Raw genomic sequence first — 19,517 nt, 5'->3', positions numbered from 1 at the left:
TCTAAATTCTTTTTTTTTTCAAACTTTTTCTGCAACTTTAACCTTTATGGTTTACTTTTCATTGTAGATAAGATATGAAGTTTTTATTACAATCCAGTATTCATAGCTCTTCAGAAATATCACTTGCATCTCATTCGAAATTGTATACAGAAATTTTTTAATACCACAATCTACAGGATCGTCTTCTCCAACTTTTTTATTTTGCATGAAATCTACAAATGGCCTACTTAACAGCCAACCCAAAAATATTGAAATCTATTTTGTACAACGCGTCTATACAACTCACGACTTCGTCATTTTTCTTGAAAGAAAAAATCTGGGAAGCTACGGTTAACTCAGACATGCTTTCCTTGTAAAAAAAAGTCTGTAGCCTAATTTTTTTTACACTTAAACTAAATGGATTATTTGTTTTCGAAAATTTGATGCTTTAAAATAGCTAGGTGTCGGGATGGGATATACTGAAGTGTGCTACACTCGGCAACTTGAACATGTTTTTTTGTGCTATTAGATCGTTGATTACACAATTGGTATCGGTACAACTGTCGACATCGTCCAATAGAAAACTACGAGACCACGTTTTCTCAGCTAAAAAAAAGCAGCCTGAAAGCTCCGCTACGAAAACTTTTTGGTCCTTAGTAATAAATGATACTCCGTGTTGTTACCCTTCTGCTTAAATCTCAACTAATTGAGATAATTTCCATTTTTTTGCTTTGTGACACGCTCCGCTACAAAAAATTTTTGGTCCTTAGTAATTTAGTAATAAATGATACTCCCGTGTTGTTACCCTTCTGGTTAAATCTCAACTAATTGAGGTAATTTCAATTTTTTTTGCTTTGTGACATGTTCTTAGGTTAAGACTTTTCTATGTCATCAAATTTTCACAACCTCAGTATGGATATTGGAGTTGAGGTAAGTCCAATCTTGCTATCTAATGTCTCTTAATTTCTATCAACGTAACTTACATGTCCAACTTGTAATATCTAAATTTTATTCGACTCTCTTATAATAGTAATTCTATTCCTTCATGCTTGGTTCATATTGGATGTTCTTTAATCTGAACTTATTCATACTTGAATTTAGCAGTTGACGATATACCAAGCGTAGAACTGGGGGTTTCCTTAAATTAGGCACATGGACCCGTGATTTAACCCCGTCGTTTAACTATCTATAGTACGTACCAGAGGTGAAACAAAAAAGTTTTTCCGCTTAGGATTCTTCTGCATAAATGAAGAAAATTATTTGGAAAGCTTCAAGCAAATAGCAAACAAAATTCCAATGATAAGTTATTTCGCAACGTTTCAAATACTTTAGCGTCTGAGTTCGACTCAGCGGGCTTTTGTTTTTCGGGAAGGAAATGCTAGTCAATAATCAATAGTTTAATTGCATAGAAACTGCTATATAAATATATATAGTGTTCTGGTGTAAACAATCTTGAATGTTGAAGAGTTTCTCCGAAAGCCGAATCTGTCTAAGTTGTAACAGAGATAATGTTCCCATGTGTCTACAATTTGTTAATTGTTAACGACACTTTCAGAAATAAATTAATGGCACATTCATTAGCAGAATTCTTGAACGCAAATTTTTAGTATTTGAGTCATTCTATTCCTTCATTTTCGGAGTTTGGCGTTGAAAATGGTTTGTAATGTTAATCTAAAAATATCTGTAGCAGCTTAATGGTCCGTCTTTGTCGTTCTTGCGAATATGGAAGGAGTGAGACTGAATCTCGTGACTTCTTTTTAAAAATCAGTTGTAGTGATAATAATTTTTGGCATCTGTAAACTCGACATTGGTGTAGTGAATACTTAATTTCCATCATAAGAAATTTCAGGTTGAATGAGCTATGAGAACACGTGTGAGTTCTCTTGTGTCTGCAAAATGGTTGGCGGATAAAATCCAGACGGGGGCAAAGGTGCATGTGACTCATAGCATCTACCAGCCCAAGTCCGATTCAACTGGCTCCTTCATGTCCACTCAGTATCTCCAGGCGCACATACCAAATTCCTCCTACACTAACTTGTATGAGTTGGCTGACTCTGATTCAGCGATTCCTTTGACCATTCCTACTGCCGAACAATTTGCTGATTATGCATCAGAAAGAGGTTTGATAATCTATGATAGACATACTGATCTTTGAAAAGAAAAAATTCTAAGGCGCACTTCAAAACCAGTGATTTTTTTGAAAACGGAAACTCGTGCTACCTTAAGCGTTTTACATTGAAAGATATACTTTTTAAAGCCCCAATTGGTGGCTGCTGAACACCCAAAATGGCAGTGTTTGAAGGTCTTAGTTGTATTGATTTTTAGTACAATTACGTGAACCCATCTTTGCTGTCCATTTGATGCAATCGATGAAACTCATTATGGATTTTGATATTACGTGCGTTTATGCCTGCGTGATTGTGCTTATCCGTTCTAGGAATCAGAAACGATGACCACGTTGTGATATATGATAACACACCACCGTTAGCCTTTCACTATTCAGTATGCAGGACCTGGCTTCTCTTCAAACTTTTTGGCCACACACATGTCTCAATACTTCATGGAGGATTGGCAGCCTGGATTGAAGCTGGACAGTCCGTTACCGATAAAATCCCAGAGTTCATTAAGTCTGAGTATGAAGCAACCTTGAACGAGAAGCTTTCGAGGTCATATGAGGATATTGTTAGAAATTCGAAAAGTCAAAACGCGGAGTTTCAGCTCATCGATGCTAGAGGAAGTTCTGGTTTCAACGCTGGAAGCGTACCCGGTTCAAAAAATATTCCATTTTCAAATTTTTACAATGACGATGGGAGCTTTAAAGACTTCGAACAAATTGAGGTGAGTAGCAAGGATATGATACGTTTCCTTTTCTTCATTTTTTCTTTGGTCAGTTTCCTGTGGTACAGGTTGGTTTCCAGAAGGAATTGTTTCAATCTGCTACCCGTTTTGCAGGTTCTTTTGTATAGAGGGATCAGTAGTAACAGTTTGAGGGTTTTCCTTGAGGATTTTTGGCTGTCTTTGTTTTGTTGGGTCTTTTTTAATAGCCGGGAAGCGATAGCGGCTATTATTGAGGATATCGTGTATTTTACAATCCAAGAATTTGATTGCATTCGTGCTCTGTCTTTTTTCATTTTTGTACGATGTTTTCACACCTTTTTTCATGACTTCGAGCTTCGAAACGGGATAAGTTTTCAAGCCCAAAATGTTGCAATTTTTCGCGTTTTTTCGTCAGTTTTTGTAGGACCAGTCTTAAATTGAGGTTTGTAAAAGTTGATAAAGGTCTTTTTCAAGACATAATTATTTTTTATGACCATTTTAAGAGCTATATTTTTTGGTACTCCAAACATAAACATGAAAATTCATACTATTTTTACAGTTTTTCAAGGTTTTTTGATAATCTTTCTTTTTTTGGGCCCTAGATGTCAGGGAACCTCCTCCAGGGTTTGATAACAGTTTACTGCATAGTTTCTAGTGGTAATGGAATGCTCTTCAACATTTTAACATCACGAATTTCAGCAATTTTTTTTTTACAAAACTTGCAATTTTTTCATTTTCTTAATATTTGTTGTCATTATCTAAGTTTCTCCTGCCCCAGGAGCCCGCAAGCCTCCTCTAGGGTTTGATAATAGGTTACTGACAAATTTTTAATAGCAAAGAAATAGTTTTTTGACTTTTTAATATCACAAATTTTAGCAATTTTTTGATAAAACTGATAAAACTTACAATTTTAAGTTTTTTGAAATTTTTTGTCTTTTTATAGGTTTCTCCAACCTCAATGGCCAAGGAACCTCCTTTAGGGTTTGAAAATAATTTACTGCATAGCTTTTAGTGGCAATGAACTAGTTTTCATTTTATTAAATATGAATTTTAGCAGTTCTTTTATAAATCTTACATTTTTTTTTAAGAATTTTTGACCAGCAATTTTTTCACCAGCGATTTTTTCACCAGCGAGTTTTTCCGGCACCATGGGCCCAGAAATCTCTACTAGGATTTGATAATAAGTTACTGCATAGTTGCTGGAATTAATGGGTTGTTTATCAGTATTTTAATAAAACCAGTTTTAGCAATTTTGTAGGGTTTGATAATAGGTTACGGCATAGCTTTTATTGATAAAATTTAAAATTTCATTTTCTGAAAATTATCATGTTCCAATATTATTGATCTTTATAGGCCAGTGAATCTATTTAGGGTTGCAATAGAAATAGTGAATAGTCTCCGGGGAAAATGAAATGGTTCTGAAGTTGTTAAAATCACTTTAGCAAGGTTTTGTTAAAATTTGGAATTGATTTTTCATTTACCGGCCAACGAAACTTTTAGGGGTTACATGGCAGAAATCCACAGACCAAAAAAGGCTTTGAACATTTCATTTTGCAACGTTTGCAAACTATCTTTAAACTTTGCACTTGTCTGTTGGTTGAGATAATGAGCATGTTGAATTTATCAGATTTGGCCTTCAGGGTAAAAGCTTCAAGAGTTTTAGCAATGATTATTTTATAGTTTGTTTGATTGTTTTTTTCTCAACTTTAGATTGTCTTTCTGGCTGTGATTGTTCAATTGATCTGCTGGCCAGGTACATTAGTTCTCAGTTTTCATTCAACTTTTGGATTGTATTTCAGGACTTGTCCTGCTAGGTTTTTTTAAATTCGTCGTTTCCAACGATGTTTCTTGCGATCGGTGACTTAATTTCAGTGACTTCTACTGCTTCGCAGTTAAAACTTTTTAGCGTCGCGTCAATTGTTTTGCTTTGAGGTCAATTGCGTGACTTACCTCACTCAAAAAATGACTTCTGAACTCACTTGATGAACTTTATTTTTTATGAACATTTTCTAGTTAAAGATCAATAGTGGACATTTAAGTAGTACCAAACATTTATGCCCTAATTCTTGAGTATTAGGGTCTTGAGTTTTTGATTCGAAATTTTAATTTTGAAAAAGCTCTTTTAGGGATGTTTTCTTATAGAGCGTAGGCGTCTCATAAAAATGACAGTCCTAATCTAACCCTAAAATTCTAGTGGTCTAATAAAGGAATGGTGGTCAATCTGATGTCTTTGGTTATTTCAATTCCGTGGAAGGCCATAAGCGTCTAGCGCGGCTATTTTCCGGCAATCTGCTGGCTATAATTTCAGTTCCATGGAGGACCACAAGCGTCTATTGCAGCTATGTTCGTTTTCCAATATTTGCTTTCTATTGTAACACCAATCAATATGATAACCAACAAATGAGCAGAATTCATATTTATGTAGGGATCGGCCTCCGCCCGTTTTTTGTTTTTCGTGTCTTGACGCGTGGTCTCAAAAATTTGTTCTTTTTAAACTTCTAGGTTGCAAAAGTTTTTTGCCTTTTATTGGCTTGAAATTTGCAACAATCTTTTACAACTTTTTGTACCCATTGTTTTTGAATTGTTTGTTTTTGAATCATGGTTCGATTATTAACTTAATTTCAGTGAATTCTACTGCTTTGCAGTTAAAACTTGTGTGCTTGGCGTCAATTGTTTTGCTTTAAGGTCAATTGCTTGACTTACCTCACTCAAAAAATGACTTCTGAACTCACTTGATGAACTTTAAATTTTATTGAACATTTTCTAGTTAAAGATCAATAGTGGACATTTAAGTAGTACCAAACGTTTATGCCCTAATTCTTGAGTATTAGGGTCTTGAGTTTTTGATTCGAATTCCTAATTTTGAAAAAGTTCTTTTAGGGATGTTTCCTTATAGAGCGTAGGCGTCTCATAAAAATGACAGTCCTAATCTAACCCTAAAATTCTAGTGGTCTATTAAAGGAATGGTGGTCAATCTGATGTCTTTGGTTATTTCAATTCCGTGGAAGGCCATAAGCGTCTAGCGCGGCTATTTTCCGGCAATCTGCTGGCTATAATTTCAGTTCCATGGAGGACCACAAGCCACATTTTTGGCATCCGTAAACTCGACATTGTTGTAGTGAATACTTAATTTCCATCATAAGAAATTTCAGGTTGAATGAGCTATGAGAACACGTGTGAGTTCTCTTGTGTCTGCAAAATGGTTGGCGGATAAAATCCAGACGGGGGCAAAGGTGCATGTGACTCATAGCATCTACCAGCCCAAGTCCGATTCAACTGGCTCCTTCATGTCCACTCAGTATCTCCAGGCGCACATACCAAATTCCTCCTACACTAACTTGTATGAGTTGGCTGACTCTGATTCAGCGATTCCTTTGACCATTCCTACTGCCGAACAATTTGCTGATTATGCATCAGAAAGAGGTTTGATAATCTATGATAGACATACTGATCTTTGTAAAGAAAAAATTCTAAGGCGCACTTCACAACCAGTGATTTTTTTGAAAACGGAAACTCGTGCTACCTTAAGCATTTTACATTGAAAGATATACTTTTTGAAACCCCAATTGGTGGCTGTTCAATACCCAAAATGGCAGTGTTTGAAGGTCTTAGTTGTATTGACTTTTAGTACAATTACGTGAACCCATCTTTGCTGTCCATTTGATGCAATCGATGAAACTCATTATGGATTTTGATATTACGTGCGTTTATGCCTGCGTGATTGTGCTTATCCGTTCTAGGAATCAGAAACGATGACCACGTTGTGATATATGATAACACACCACCGTTAGCCTTTCACTATTCAGTATGCAGGACCTGGCTTCTCTTCAAACTTTTTGGCCACACACATGTCTCAATACTTCATGGAGGATTGGCAGCCTGGATTGAAGCTGGACAGTCCGTTACCGATAAAATCCCAGAGTTCATTAAGTCTGAGTATGAAGCAACCTTGAACGAGAAGCTTTCGAGGTCATATGAGGATATTGTTAGAAATTCGAAAAGTCAAACGCGGAGTTTCAGCTCATCGATGCTAGAGGAAGTTCTGGTTTCAACGCTGGAAGCGTACCCGGTTCAAAAAATTTTCCATTTTCAAATTTTTACAATGACGATGGGAGCTTTAAAGACTTCGAACAAATTGAGGTGAGTAGCAAGGATATGATACGTTTCCTTTTCTTCATTTTTTCTTTGGTTTTCTTTGGTCAGTTTCCTGTGGTACAGGTTGGTTTCCAGAAGGAATTGTTTCAATCTGCTACCCGTTTTGCAGGTTCTTTTGTATAGAGGGATCAGTAGTAACAGTTTGAGGGTTTTCCTTGAGGATTTTTGGCTGTCTTTGTTTTGTTGGGTCTTTTTTAATAGCCGGGAAGCGATAGCGGCTATTATTGAGGATATCGTGTATTTTACAATCCAAGAATTTGATTGCATTCGTGCTCTGTCTTTTTTCCTTTTTGTACGATGTTTTCACACCTTTTTTCATGACTTCGAGCTTCGAAACGGGATAAGTGTTCAAGCCCAAAATGTTGCAATTTTTCGCGTTTTTTCGTCAGTTTTTGTAGGACCAGTCTTAAATTGAGGTTTGTAAAAGTTGATAAAGGTCTTTTTCAAGACAAAATTATTTTTTATGACCATTTTAAGAGCTATATGTTTTGGTACTCCAAACATAAACATGAAAATTCATACTATTTTTACAGTTTTTCAAGTTTTTTTGATAATCTCTTTTTTTGGGCCCTAGATGTCAGGGAACCTCCTCCAGGGTTTGATAACAGTTTACTGCATAGTTTCTAGTGGTAATGGAATGCTCTTCAACATTTTAACATCACGAATTTCAGCTTTTTTTTTTACAAAACTTGCAATTTTTTCATTTTCTTAATATTTGTTGTCATTATCTAAGTTTCTCCTGCCCCAGGAGCCCGCAAGCCTCCTCTAGGGTTTGATAATAGGTTACTGACAAATTTTTAATAGCAAAGAAATAGTTTTTTGACTTTTTAATATCACAAATTTTAGCAATTTTTTGATAAAACTTGCAATTTTAAGTTTTTTGAAATTTTTTGTCTTTTTATAGGTTTCTCCAACCTCAATGGCCAAGGAACCTCCTTTAGGGTTTGAAAATAATTTACTGCATAGCTTTTAGTGGCAATGAACTAGTTTTCATTTTCTTAAATATGAATTTTAGCAGTTCTTTTATAAATCTTGCATTTTTTTAAAAGAATTTTTGACCAGCGATTTTTTCACCAGCGAGTTTTTCCGGCACCATGGGCCCAGAAATCTCTACTAGGATTTGATAATAAGTTACTGCATAGTTGCTGCAATTAATGGGTTGTTTATCAGTATTTTAATAAAACCAGTTTTAGCAATTTTGTAGGGTTTGATAATAGGTTACGGCATAGCTTTTATTGATAAAATTTAAAATTTTATTTTCTGAAAATTATCATGTTCCAATATTATTGATCTTTATAGGCCAGTGAATCTATTTAGGGTTCCAATAGAAATAGTGAATAGTCTCCGGGGAAAATGAAATGGTTCTGAAGTTGTTAAAATCACTTTAGCAAGGTTTTGTTAAAATTTGGAATTGATTTTTCATTTACCGGCCAACGAAACTTTTAGGGGTTACATGGCAGAAATCCACAGACCAAAAAAGGCTTTGAACATTTCAATTTGCAACGTTTGCAAACTATCTTTAAACTTTGCACTTGTCTGTTGGTTGAGATAATGAGCATGTTGAATTTATCAGATTTGGCCTTCAGGGTAAAAGCTTCAAGAGTTTTAGCAATGATTATTTTATAGTTTGTTTGATTGTTTTTTTCTCAACTTTAGATTGTCTTTCTGGCTGTGATTGTTCAATTGATCTGCTGGCCAGGTACTTTAGTTCTCAGTTTTCATTCAACTTTTGGATTGTATTTCAGGACTTGTCCTGCTAGGTTTTTTTAAATTCGTCGTTTCCAACGATGTTTCTTGCGATCGGTGACTTAATTTCAGTGACTTCTACTGCTTCGCAGTTAAAACTTTTTAGCGTCGCGTCAATTGTCTTGCTTTGAGGTCAATTGCGTGACTTACCTCACTCAAAAAATGACTTCTGAACTCACTTGATGAACTTTATTTTTTATGAACATTTTCTAGTTAAAGATCAATAGTGGACATTTAAGTAGTACCAAACATTTATGCCCTAATTCTTGAGTATTAGGGTCTTGAGTTTTTGATTCGAAATTTTAATTTTGAAAAAGCTCTTTTAGGGATTTTTCCTTATAGAGCGGAGGCGTCTCATAAAAATGACAGTCCTAATCTAACCCTAAAATTCTAGTGGTCTATTAAAGGAATGGTGGTCAATCTGATGTCTTTAGTTATTTCAATTCCGTGGAAGGCCATAAGCGTCTAGCGCGGCTATTTTCCGGCAATCTGCTGGCTATGTTTTCAGTTCCTTGGAGGACCACAAGCGTCTATTGCGGCTATGTTCGTTTTCCAATATTTGCTTTCTATTGTAACACCAATCAATATGATAACCAACAAATGAGCAGAATTCATATTTATGTAGGGATCGGCCTCCGCCCGTTTTTTGTTTTTCGTGTCTTGACGCGTGGTCTCAAAAATTTGTTCTTTTTAAACTTCTAGGTTGCAAAAGTTTTTTGCCTTTTATTGGCTTGAAATTTGCAACAATCTTTTATAACTTTTTGTACCTATTGTTTTTGAATTGTTTGTTTTTGAATCATGGTTCGATTATTAACTTAATTTCAGTGAATTCTACTGCTTTGCAGTTAAAACTTGTGTGCTTGGCGTCAATTGTTTTGCTTTAAGGTCAATTGCTTGACTTACCTCACTCAAAAAATGACTTCTGAACTCACTTGATGAATTTTAAATTTTATGAACATTTTCTAGTTAAAGATCAATAGTGGACATTTAAGTAGTACCAAACGTTTATGCCCTAATTCTTGAGTATTAGGGTCTTGAGTTTTTGATTCGAATTCCTATTTTTGAAAAAGCTCTTTTAGGGATGTTTCCTTATAGAGCGTAGGCGTCTCATAAAAATGACAGTCCTAATCTAACCCTAAAATTCTAGTGGTCTAATAAAGGAATGGTGGTCAATCTGATGTCTTTGGTTATTTCAATTCCGTGGAAGGCCATAAGCGTCTAGCGCGGCTATTTTCCGGCAATCTGCTGGCTATAATTTCAGTTCCATGGAGGACCACAAGCGTCTATTGCGGCTATGTTCGTTTTCCAATATTTGCTTTCTATTGTAATACCAATCAATATGATAACCAACAAATGAGCAGAATTCACATTTATGTAGGGATCGGCCTCCGCCCGTTTTTTGTTTTTCGTGTCTTGACGCGTGGTCTCAAAAATTTGTTCTTTTTAACCTTCTAGGTTGCAAAAGTTTTTTGCCTTTTATTGGCTTCAATTTTGCTACAATCTTTAATAACTTTTTTGTACCCATCGTTTTTGAATTGTTTGTTTTTGAATCTTGTTCAATTATTTACTTAATTTCAGTGACTTCTACTGCTTCGCAGTTAAAACTTTTTAGCGTCGCGTCAATTGTTTTGCTTTGAGGTCAATTGCGTGACTTAACTCACTCAAAAAATGACTTCTGAACTCACTTGATGAACTTTATTTTTTATGAACATTTTCTAGTTAAAGATCAATAGTGGACATTTAAGTAGTACCAAACATTTATGCCCTAATTCTTCAGTATTAGGGTCTTGAGTTTTTGATTCGAAATTTTAATTTTGAAAAAGCTCTTTTAGGGATTTTTCCTTATAGAGCGGAGGCGTCTCATAAAAATGACAGTCCTAATCTAACCCTAAAATTCTAGTGGTCTATTAAAGGAATGGTGGTCAATCTGATGTCTTTAGTTATTTCAATTCCTTGGAAGGCCATAAGCGTCTAGCGCGGCTATTTTCCGGCAATCTGCTGGCTATGTTTTCAGTTCCTTGGAGGACCACAAGCGTCTATTGCGGCTATGTTCGTTTTCCAATATTTGCTTTCTATTGTAACACCAATCAATATGATAACCAACAAATGAGCAGAATTCACATTTATGTAGGGATCGGCCTCCGCCCGTTTTGTGTTTTTCGTGTCTTGACGCGTGGTCTCAAAAATTTGTTCTTTTTAAACTTCTAGGTTGCAAAAGTTTTTTGCCTTTTATTGGCTTGAAATTTGCAACAATCTTTTATAACTTTTTGTACCTATTGTTTTTGAATTGTTTGTTTTTGAATCATGGTTCGATTATTAACTTAATTTCAGTGAATTCTACTGCTTTGCAGTTAAAACTTGTGTGCTTGGCGTCAATTGTTTTGCTTTAAGGTCAATTGCTTGACTTACCTCACTCAAAAAATGACTTCTGAACTCACTTGATGAATTTTAAATTTTATGAACATTTTCTAGTTAAAGATCAATAGTGGACATTTAAGTAGTACCAAACGTTTATGCCCTAATTCTTGAGTATTAGGGTCTTGAGTTTTTGATTCGAATTCCTAATTTTGAAAAAGCTCTTTTAGGGATGTTTTCTTATAGAGCGTAGGCGTCTCATAAAAATGACAGTCCTAATCTAACCCTAAAATTCTAGTGGTCTAATAAAGGAATGGTGGTCAATCTGATGTCTTTGGTTATTTCAATTCCGTGGAAGGCCATAAGCGTCTAGCGCGGCTATTTTCCGGCAATCTGCTGGCTATAATTTCAGTTCCATGGAGGACCACAAGCGTCTATTGCAGCTATGTTCGTTTTCCAATATTTGCTTTCTATTGTAACACCAATCAATATGATAACCAACAAATGAGCAGAATTCACATTTATGTAGGGATCGGCCTCCGCCCGTTTTTTGTTTTTCGTGTCTTGACGCGTGGTCTCAAAAATTTGTTCTTTTTAACCTTCTAGGTTGCAAAAGTTTTTTGCCTTTTATTGGCTTCAATTTTGCTACAATCTTTAATAACTTTTTTGTACCCATCGTTTTTGAATTGTTTGTTTTTGAATCTTGTTCAATTATTTACTTAATTTCAGTGACTTCTACTGCTTTGCAGTTGAAACTTCTGTGCTTGGCGTCATTTGTTTTGCTTTTTGGTCAATTGCGTGACTTGCCTCACTCAAAAAATGACTTCTGAACTCACTTGATGAACTTTAATTTTTATGAACATTTTCTAGATAAAGATCAATAGTGGACATTTAAGTAATACCAATCTTAGTTGCTTATCTCTAATGCTTATTGGTGCCGATGCTAGCCCACATATCTCTCATTAAGACTTAGTGGAAGCTCAATGAAATAAGATCAATATTGTTTGCACTTTGAAAATAAGCAATCAATGGCGGTTATTTCTCGGCAATCTTCCCGTTATGTTTTGTAGTTACCATTTTCTGTCGTTTTTCGCTTCAATTTCCTTGTTTTGGTCTCACTATTGGCGCTTCTCTGTGGTTGTTAATGAGGTATAAGTGAATCAAATTGATCGTGTCTTTGCTATTTTTTTTTCTTAGACTTCAACACTGGTTTATTTCGAAAATTTAAAAATTTGCCTCTATGAGTTGTTCATTTTGTCTGGTCGATAAGTCTTTTTTAAAGGAGTTCTCATTGGTTCCTAACATAATTGAACTTAAGTAATGGAGCTTGAATAAGTAATGACTAGTGTCTATTATAACTTGGACGCTTTTTGTTCAAATTGTAACTTCAAATTGTATTTATAACTTGGACACATCTTAGGGGTTGGCACCGAATTGTAAATGAATTCACTTTGTGCTTGAGATCAGTGATTTATATTACCTTGATTCCTTGATCTTGTCGCCTAGTCTCAATGATAACATTTCTCATTGATTTTTCAGTGCTTCACTGACCTACAGTTTTGTTCACTATCAGTAGTTTTTTGCTTTTAATTTTGATGACTTCGACTGACATCTTTTGAGGGCATCTGTTTTGATAAATGATTGTGCTTTCTTGTCAGGTTTTTTGCTCCTTTTCTACTTATTGATTTCGGCATGGTTGTTTGGTGTACGCATTCTAAGGATGCGCAGTGTCATTAGTTTTTTTCAAGTGTTCTTTTGGTAGTTGATTTGTGCGACACTACTTTTTGGAGAAGTATATATTTTCAAATTGTTTTCAGATTTTTTTTGTTTTCTGCACATTTAACGTCGTCTGCTATTTTGACCGAAAAAGTATAATGTTGCTCAAAAACAGATGTTCATGTCATTAGGTTTTAAAATTTCTTTCGATTGTAATGTGATCGTAGTTTGTAATGGCCGACCTCTTCTCAGCAAGATAATAAAGCAGGCCTTTTCTGCTATAGCTTTTCTTTAGATCACAGCTTGTTAATCATTTTTGTGAAAACTTTTTTCTTTACTTCTTACTCTGCTCTTACTCCTCTCTGCTCAAACTGTTTCCGGCTCAAAGTGTTTTTAACAGCAGTGGCTCAGCAAAATTAACAAGAGTCAGTATCAACCAATGAAATCGAGCAAAATAACGGGATAAACCCCTAAAACCTAATTTTATTAGATGTCGCTCCTTTTACTGAGTTCTTGTTGCTTTTAGTTTCCATTTTGTGCTTATTTATGCTGTAACTGGCCTCTGTATCCTCTTATTAAGAAACAGGAGTAAGTCCAACTACGAATTAAGATCGAGTTCCCTTTTTCAAATGTTTTGGTCTCGCTAATCCCATCGGTTGCTAATGAGTCATCAGGGAATCAAATTAATCGTATCATAGCTAATCGATTCTTTGACTTTAACACTAATTTTTTTTTCAAAATTATTGAAATTTTTCTCTATGCCTTGTTCGTTTAGTGTCTTTTTTGCATGATATCTCATTGTTTCCTAATGAGGAACCTAATTGAACCTAGCTAATGTATCAAATTTAATCGAGTGTCATTGCTTTATGCGTTCTTCTCAGCAGTGGCTCAGCAAAATAGTTTGGAGTCAGTATCGAGCAAATTGAAACGGGAATCAACCCATAAATCCTTATTCGAACTATGCGTCATAGTTGCCTTTCTATGTGTCATAGTTGGTTATTGGTGCCAATAATAGCCCACATAGGCCCTCATTAAGGCCTAGGAGTAAGTTGAACTACGAAATAAGTTCAATATTGTTTGCACTTTAGAAATGTGCAATCAATGTGAATCAATGGCGGTAAGTTTTTGGCAATCTTCCTGTTATGTTGACTTTTGCCCGTTTTTTTTAGTTTTTTCACTTCATTTTCTCTATGTTTTAGCTTCACTAACGGAACTTCTCGGTAGTTGCTAATGAGGCATAAGTGAATGAAATTAATCGTAACATTGCTAATTTTCTATGTGACTTCAACACTGAATTATTTTTAAAAAAATTGAAATTTTCTGGTATGCGTTGTTCATTTTGTGTTGTCAATAAGTCTCTTTTAAAGGAGGTCACATTGGTTCTCATTGAGGAACATAATTGAACTTAATTAATGGACAATAAATAATTATTGGCTGGTGACTATTATAATTCAATCGCTTTTTGTTCAAATAATTTTTGGCGAATTTTTGAATTTTGCCGGTATTTGTTGTGTGTTTTGTTGTCTTAACCAAGTGATTCCATTAATGACACGTCTTAGGAGTTGCTACTGAGGTGTAAATAAATTAACTTTGTGCTTGAGTTCAGTGATTTTCTTACCTTGGTTCCTAGTCTCATTGATAACATTTCTTATTGATTTTTAATGCTGAGAAGTTTTCATCACTACCAGCTTTTTGCAAGTATTTTTGATGACTTTGACTGACTGTATTGATAAATGATTGTGGTTTTTGCCGAGTTTTTTATTGCTCCTTTTCTACTTTGTCAAATCGATTTCGGCATGGTTGTATGGTGTACGCATTCTAAGGATGCGCAGTGTCAGTAACTTTTCCAAGAGGTGTTCTTTTGGTCGTCGGTTTGTAAGACATTGGTTTTGTGAGAAATGAGTGCTTTTAAATTGGTTTTAGATTTTTTTGTTGCACATTTAAAGTCAGATGCTATTTTGACTGAATGTTGCTCGAAAATAGATGTTTAGGTCATTATTTGTTTTGATTTCTTTGGATTGTTTGTAATCTGGTTGTAGTTTTTAATGGCCGCCTTCTCAGCAAGATAATAAAGCAGGCTTTATCCTGCTTTACCTTTAACATAGGTCACAGATATTTCAGGATTTTTGTGAAAACTTTTTTGTGTGGCTAGGCTTACTCCTCTCTCTTTCGGCCCAAAAAGTTTTAAACAGTAGTGGCTCAGCAAAACTATCTAGAGTGAGTATTGAAAAACGAAATCGAAAAAAATGATAAACACCTAAAGCCCAATTTTATTAGATGCCGCTACTTGAACTGAGTTCTTGTAACTCTTAATTACCATTTTGTGCTTACTTGGTGCTGTAACTAGCCCCTGTATCCTCTATTTACGAAACAGGAGTAAGTACAACAAGAATTAGGATCCAATTCTGCTGGTTTTTGAACTTCTCTTTATCTCACTTCAATTTCATTTTTTAAATGTGTTGGTCTTGCTAGTGGGATGTCTCATCGGTTGCTAATATCGGATTTGTTTGCACTTTAAAAATGTATTTGCTCTTTTTCCAATCCCAGTGGGGGTTGTGGGTTTTAATGGGGGGATGTAACAGGTATGCTTGACTCTCTATGGAGACATAAATCAATCCTTCAAATGATTTCAGATTAAAATTCGCCTTAATAATTAACAAATTTCGTACTGCTGGTTTTCATTATGAATTTTTATGAGTTTTTGTTTTCTAAACATTTTTGTAATTTTTGCGTTCCTATCAAGCAGTTTTTTCTGCAGGTCTCCTGTGATCTTTTATATAATGCGGTTCAAATGTTTCCAATTCATGTCTACGGGTTTCATCGACCGTGTCTTTTCAAAATTAGCAATCCTTTTTGAGTTTTGCCCCTGTTTATCTGTTTGCTGTCTGTTTACTTAACCTCATTACTTAGACATGTGTAGTCCATTCTCTATAATGGTTTTAGTATGTAGCTAATGGTCAAAACAATTTGCCTGTTCTGAGCACTTCTTGTTGTCTTTTGGCTTAGTCTCAGTGATGACAGGTCTCATTGATTTTCTAACTAGGAATATTCTGATGTCTGTAATAGCACAAATTTTTAGTTGATGGTCGGTCTCATTGGCTTGGATTCATTTTCAATGATTGAAGTTTATTTTAATGCAATGGTACCATTTTTTTAGGTGAAGTTTGAATTTAACGAAAAATCTAGTAACGAAAAATCCTGCATTAGTTCAATAAAAAAAGGTAATAAACATATTGGGAAATGTTCGACTGAGGTGATCACTAATGCGAAGGATACAAATTGTAATTTTCGGAACTCCCGAAATGTTTAATGTCTTTTTGACGCATTTAAATGTGAGGTCCTTAAAACGAACCTGACAATTTGGAAGCACTAATACTAGGTCTTAGTTCTCCTCCGTCTGTTCTATGTTTAAATGAAACATGATTATCTGAAAATGATGACCCAAAGTGTTTCTTTTTACACGATTTCTCTCAGTATCTAACACAATTTAGACCTAGGGTCGGTGGGGGTGTGATGATTAAAATGAAAAATGATTTGAGCATGATCAAAGAAACTGAAACAGCTTTTGAGGAAGCTGCTTGTTGAAATTTCGAAATCAAGAAAAAGATTCGAAGTTCTTCTTTAATATACCTCGTAACAAAGAAATTTTCGTCGAGCTGCTAGATAATTTCTTGGAAAAACAAATCAGTTGAAACTCCTTTTATTGTCTGCGGGGATCTTAACATCGATTTTCTGAAAGACAACCAGCTGACTAAAGATTACAAAAATGTGATGCAGTCTAATTGTTTTGAACTGTTTGAAACACCGCTTTCTCGAGTAGCAATGTGTTCCATGTCTTGCATTGTTCATATCATACAGCAGAATTGTGTTCCGCCGCAAGTTTTTGTTCTTGAACATCAAAGTTTTTTTTCCGATCATTCCGCCTGACAATTAAATGGAGGACCACACAAACATGTTAAGAAATAAATACATACCGTGATACATCTTTCCTAAAAAAGCCCTGCAAAGTTTTTGCAGTATAAGGTCACACTACATGAACGTCTAAGATCTTCCAGAAGTTATATTGTTGAAGCAGCTGATGCTGAGGAAGCTTTCAGTAGCTTCAACTGTCTGTTCTTGGAAAGCACTGATCAGTTTGCCCCTTTCAGATCATTCCAGTCTAAATTATGAAAAAATCCCAAATGGATATTGAATGAAATTAAAAATTTAAGAACTAGTAAAAAATCTCGCTCACTGTAAATAGAAGAAAACAAGGCATATTTTTGATCTCCAAAAATTTGAAAGCATGTTGAGAATGAATAAGAAAAGGTATTACTCAGCTTTTTTCGAACCATGCATGGGAGACTCAAGACTATGATCTTTAAAACGATTTAAGTGGCAAAAGCATGGAAAATAAAAATGTACTTTTTACGTAACTTTCGGTTTGAATGTCCCAGTGATAGTGAGATTGCGAACGCATTCAATGATTTTTGCTGATGGTGGGATAAATAATTCAAGTAAGTTGCCTAATGTTCCGCTCCAAACTAAAACTTCCCATGACCAGTCAATGCTCCTCGATTCAACATAAGATAATGAAGTACAAAAAACTATAGATGAATAAGACATTAAGTCTTCTTCGGGGCTTGACAATAAGATCAACATTCTGGTGAAAATCAGCTCAAAGGCTACTGTTCCATACTTAACATATTTTTACTAATCCATCTTTCATTAACGGAAAGTTTCCCAGAGCTTTAGCAAAAGCCAAAGTTATTCCTTTGCATAAGGATGTAGAGAAGACCGATGAATATATTTATAGGCCAATATCATTGCTTTTTAGTTGGTGTAAAGTTTTGAAAGAATTAGGTATTTTCAATTGTATAGTTTGTTCGAACATAACTTGTTGTTTGCGAATAAACAATTTGGATTCCGCCGGAAACACTGTGCGGTTGATGCCAGAGTCCAATTTATTGAAAGGATTCACACTTGCACAAATAAGTTCATAGTAAAATATTCTGATCTAAAGAAGGCGTTTGATACGATAGACCATCATGTTCTGCTGCATACGTTATGGCATTCACGGTAACTATCATAAGTGGTTTGCTTCGTATTTATCGAATAGATACCAAAGAGTTCAAGTAAATGGATGTTTATCAAACTGGAGAGCGTTAAATTGTGGCGTACCACAAGGATCAATCTTAGGACATCTTTTCATTGTTCATAATGTTATTACCGCATGCTGCAAATTCACAAACATAATTCTGTTTGCAGATGACACTAATATATCATCGCTTGGATGTAAACCTGAGGATAACGACACAGATCTCAATGAAATCGGCAGTTGGCTATTAGCAAATAAATTGTCCCTTAATTTAGATAAAAAAAAAACAGTTCAATTATATCTCAGTGCTAGTGCATTCAATCATCAGTATAGTATGAATAATTGTCCATTTGCTTTTACACAAAGGTCACCTTGATGTATTTAAATTCTAAACTTACGTTCAAGTTTCATATTGATTATGTTAAAAATAGACTCGGTAACCAGTGTGGCATTTTTTGTAAGTTAAGACATTACGTTCCAAGGCAGTTGCTAATTCGCTACTACAAAAGCAATAAAACCTAAATCAATAAAGCAATAAAACATAAATCCAATAAAACATTATGGTATTTTATTACATGGTTGCACAAAATATTGAAGTTTGGAAAGATTGTCTCCTGCAGAAATAGATTTTAATGTTTCGTAACAGCCGTGATCATTGTGAAGATATATTTCAGAGACACAAAATATTGTCAGTATTTGAACTACATATCTACGAAATGCTCGAGAAAAATACCTAAGTGATTTATTTTTGAGAACAAAAGATCTACTAAAATTGATTCTTTTAATCTTCTGCATGAACCTCTTTGTAGAAAAAAACTGAACGAATATCAGTGGGATTTCGCGCCGCAAAACTTTCCTTCTTTCTTTGTATTATTAATGATTCTTTTTCAACAAATCTGCATCTATCATTTTTGCAAGGCCTCTATTTTCCACTTATGAGCTTGATAGAATGCAGTTCCTCGATATCGTTGATTTCCAAGCTGGTAGGCGTGTGTCTGATAAACGGTCAGTTTCTGAATTTGTGTTCATTTTTTTCTGTATAAATAGTTGTAACTCGGCTCAAAGCGTTTTTTGGTCTCAGATAAGATCCAATCTTTATTTACAATCATTGAGTGGCAGCTTTTACAAAGCTTATTTTTGCTTTTAATTTTGAAAAATCAATGACATTGTTTTTGGTCCGTGATATCAAATGATTGATGCTATACAATGACAAACTTTGTCTATCAGAAGAATTGGTAGACGGTGCAAGCTTGTAACTTCAGATTCATCACTTTAATTATTAAGTTGTAATCTTCGTCCAAATTTTTTAATTTTAGCATGTATACCTTTTCAACTTTTTTACAAACTATCCAAATATATTTTGTACAATTTTGCGCTTTTAGAAAGTGTTTGAGAAGCATGGCGTTGATGTGGACGCTCCGATTGTCTCGACATGTAGAGGTGGTGTCTCAGCGTGTCTGCTGTCTTTTGCAGCTAGTCAGATAGGAGTCACTGTGCCTTTTTATGACGGCTCTTGGACTGAAATTTTGCAGAAAGGAGGATTGGATAAATTTTGAACATCCAATTTGCCGAATAATATTTGATTGAAAGTTTTTTTTAATATTTATGATAGAGGCTATATAATATATTAAATTTTGAAATCTTAGAACCCTGCGATGTTGACTGGCACCTT

At 34.8% G+C, this 19,517-nt stretch overlaps 1 protein-coding gene and 1 pseudogene across 1 annotated transcript; both read left to right on the top strand.

Annotated features, from left to right (window-relative positions):
• Positions 1 to 1,840: 1,840 nt before the first annotated feature.
• Positions 1,841 to 3,232, top strand: LOC142334893 (thiosulfate sulfurtransferase-like). Its single transcript, XM_075383220.1, has 3 exons — positions 1,841 to 2,099; positions 2,417 to 2,817; positions 3,221 to 3,232. The coding sequence occupies exons 1-3, from the start codon at positions 1,841 to 1,843 to the stop codon at positions 3,230 to 3,232; spliced, it is 672 nt and encodes a 223-aa protein (XP_075239335.1).
• A 2,720-nt stretch (positions 3,233 to 5,952) lies between these two features.
• Positions 5,953 to 19,498, top strand: LOC142358646 (thiosulfate sulfurtransferase-like; annotated as a pseudogene).
• The last annotated feature ends 19 nt before the right edge of the window (positions 19,499 to 19,517 follow it).

This window comes from Convolutriloba macropyga, chromosome 2 (genome assembly GCF_964194025.1).
Source record: "Convolutriloba macropyga chromosome 2, txConMacr16.3, whole genome shotgun sequence".
Classification (NCBI taxonomy): domain Eukaryota; kingdom Metazoa; phylum Xenacoelomorpha; order Acoela; family Convolutidae; genus Convolutriloba; species Convolutriloba macropyga.
Note: the sequence above shows the minus strand (reverse complement) of the source record. Positions and strands in the feature narration are given on the sequence as shown.

What these genes read in the sequence shown, in the direction of transcription:
- LOC142334893 (XM_075383220.1), top strand. Translation starts at nt 1,841, where the DNA reads ATGAGAACACGTGTGAGTTCTCTTGTGTCTGCAAAATGGTTGGCGGAT. An exon ending in TGATTATGCATCAGAAAGAG is followed by an intron (nt 2,100 to 2,416) that starts GTTTGATAATCT and finishes TATCCGTTCTAG; the next exon opens with GAATCAGAAACGATGACCAC.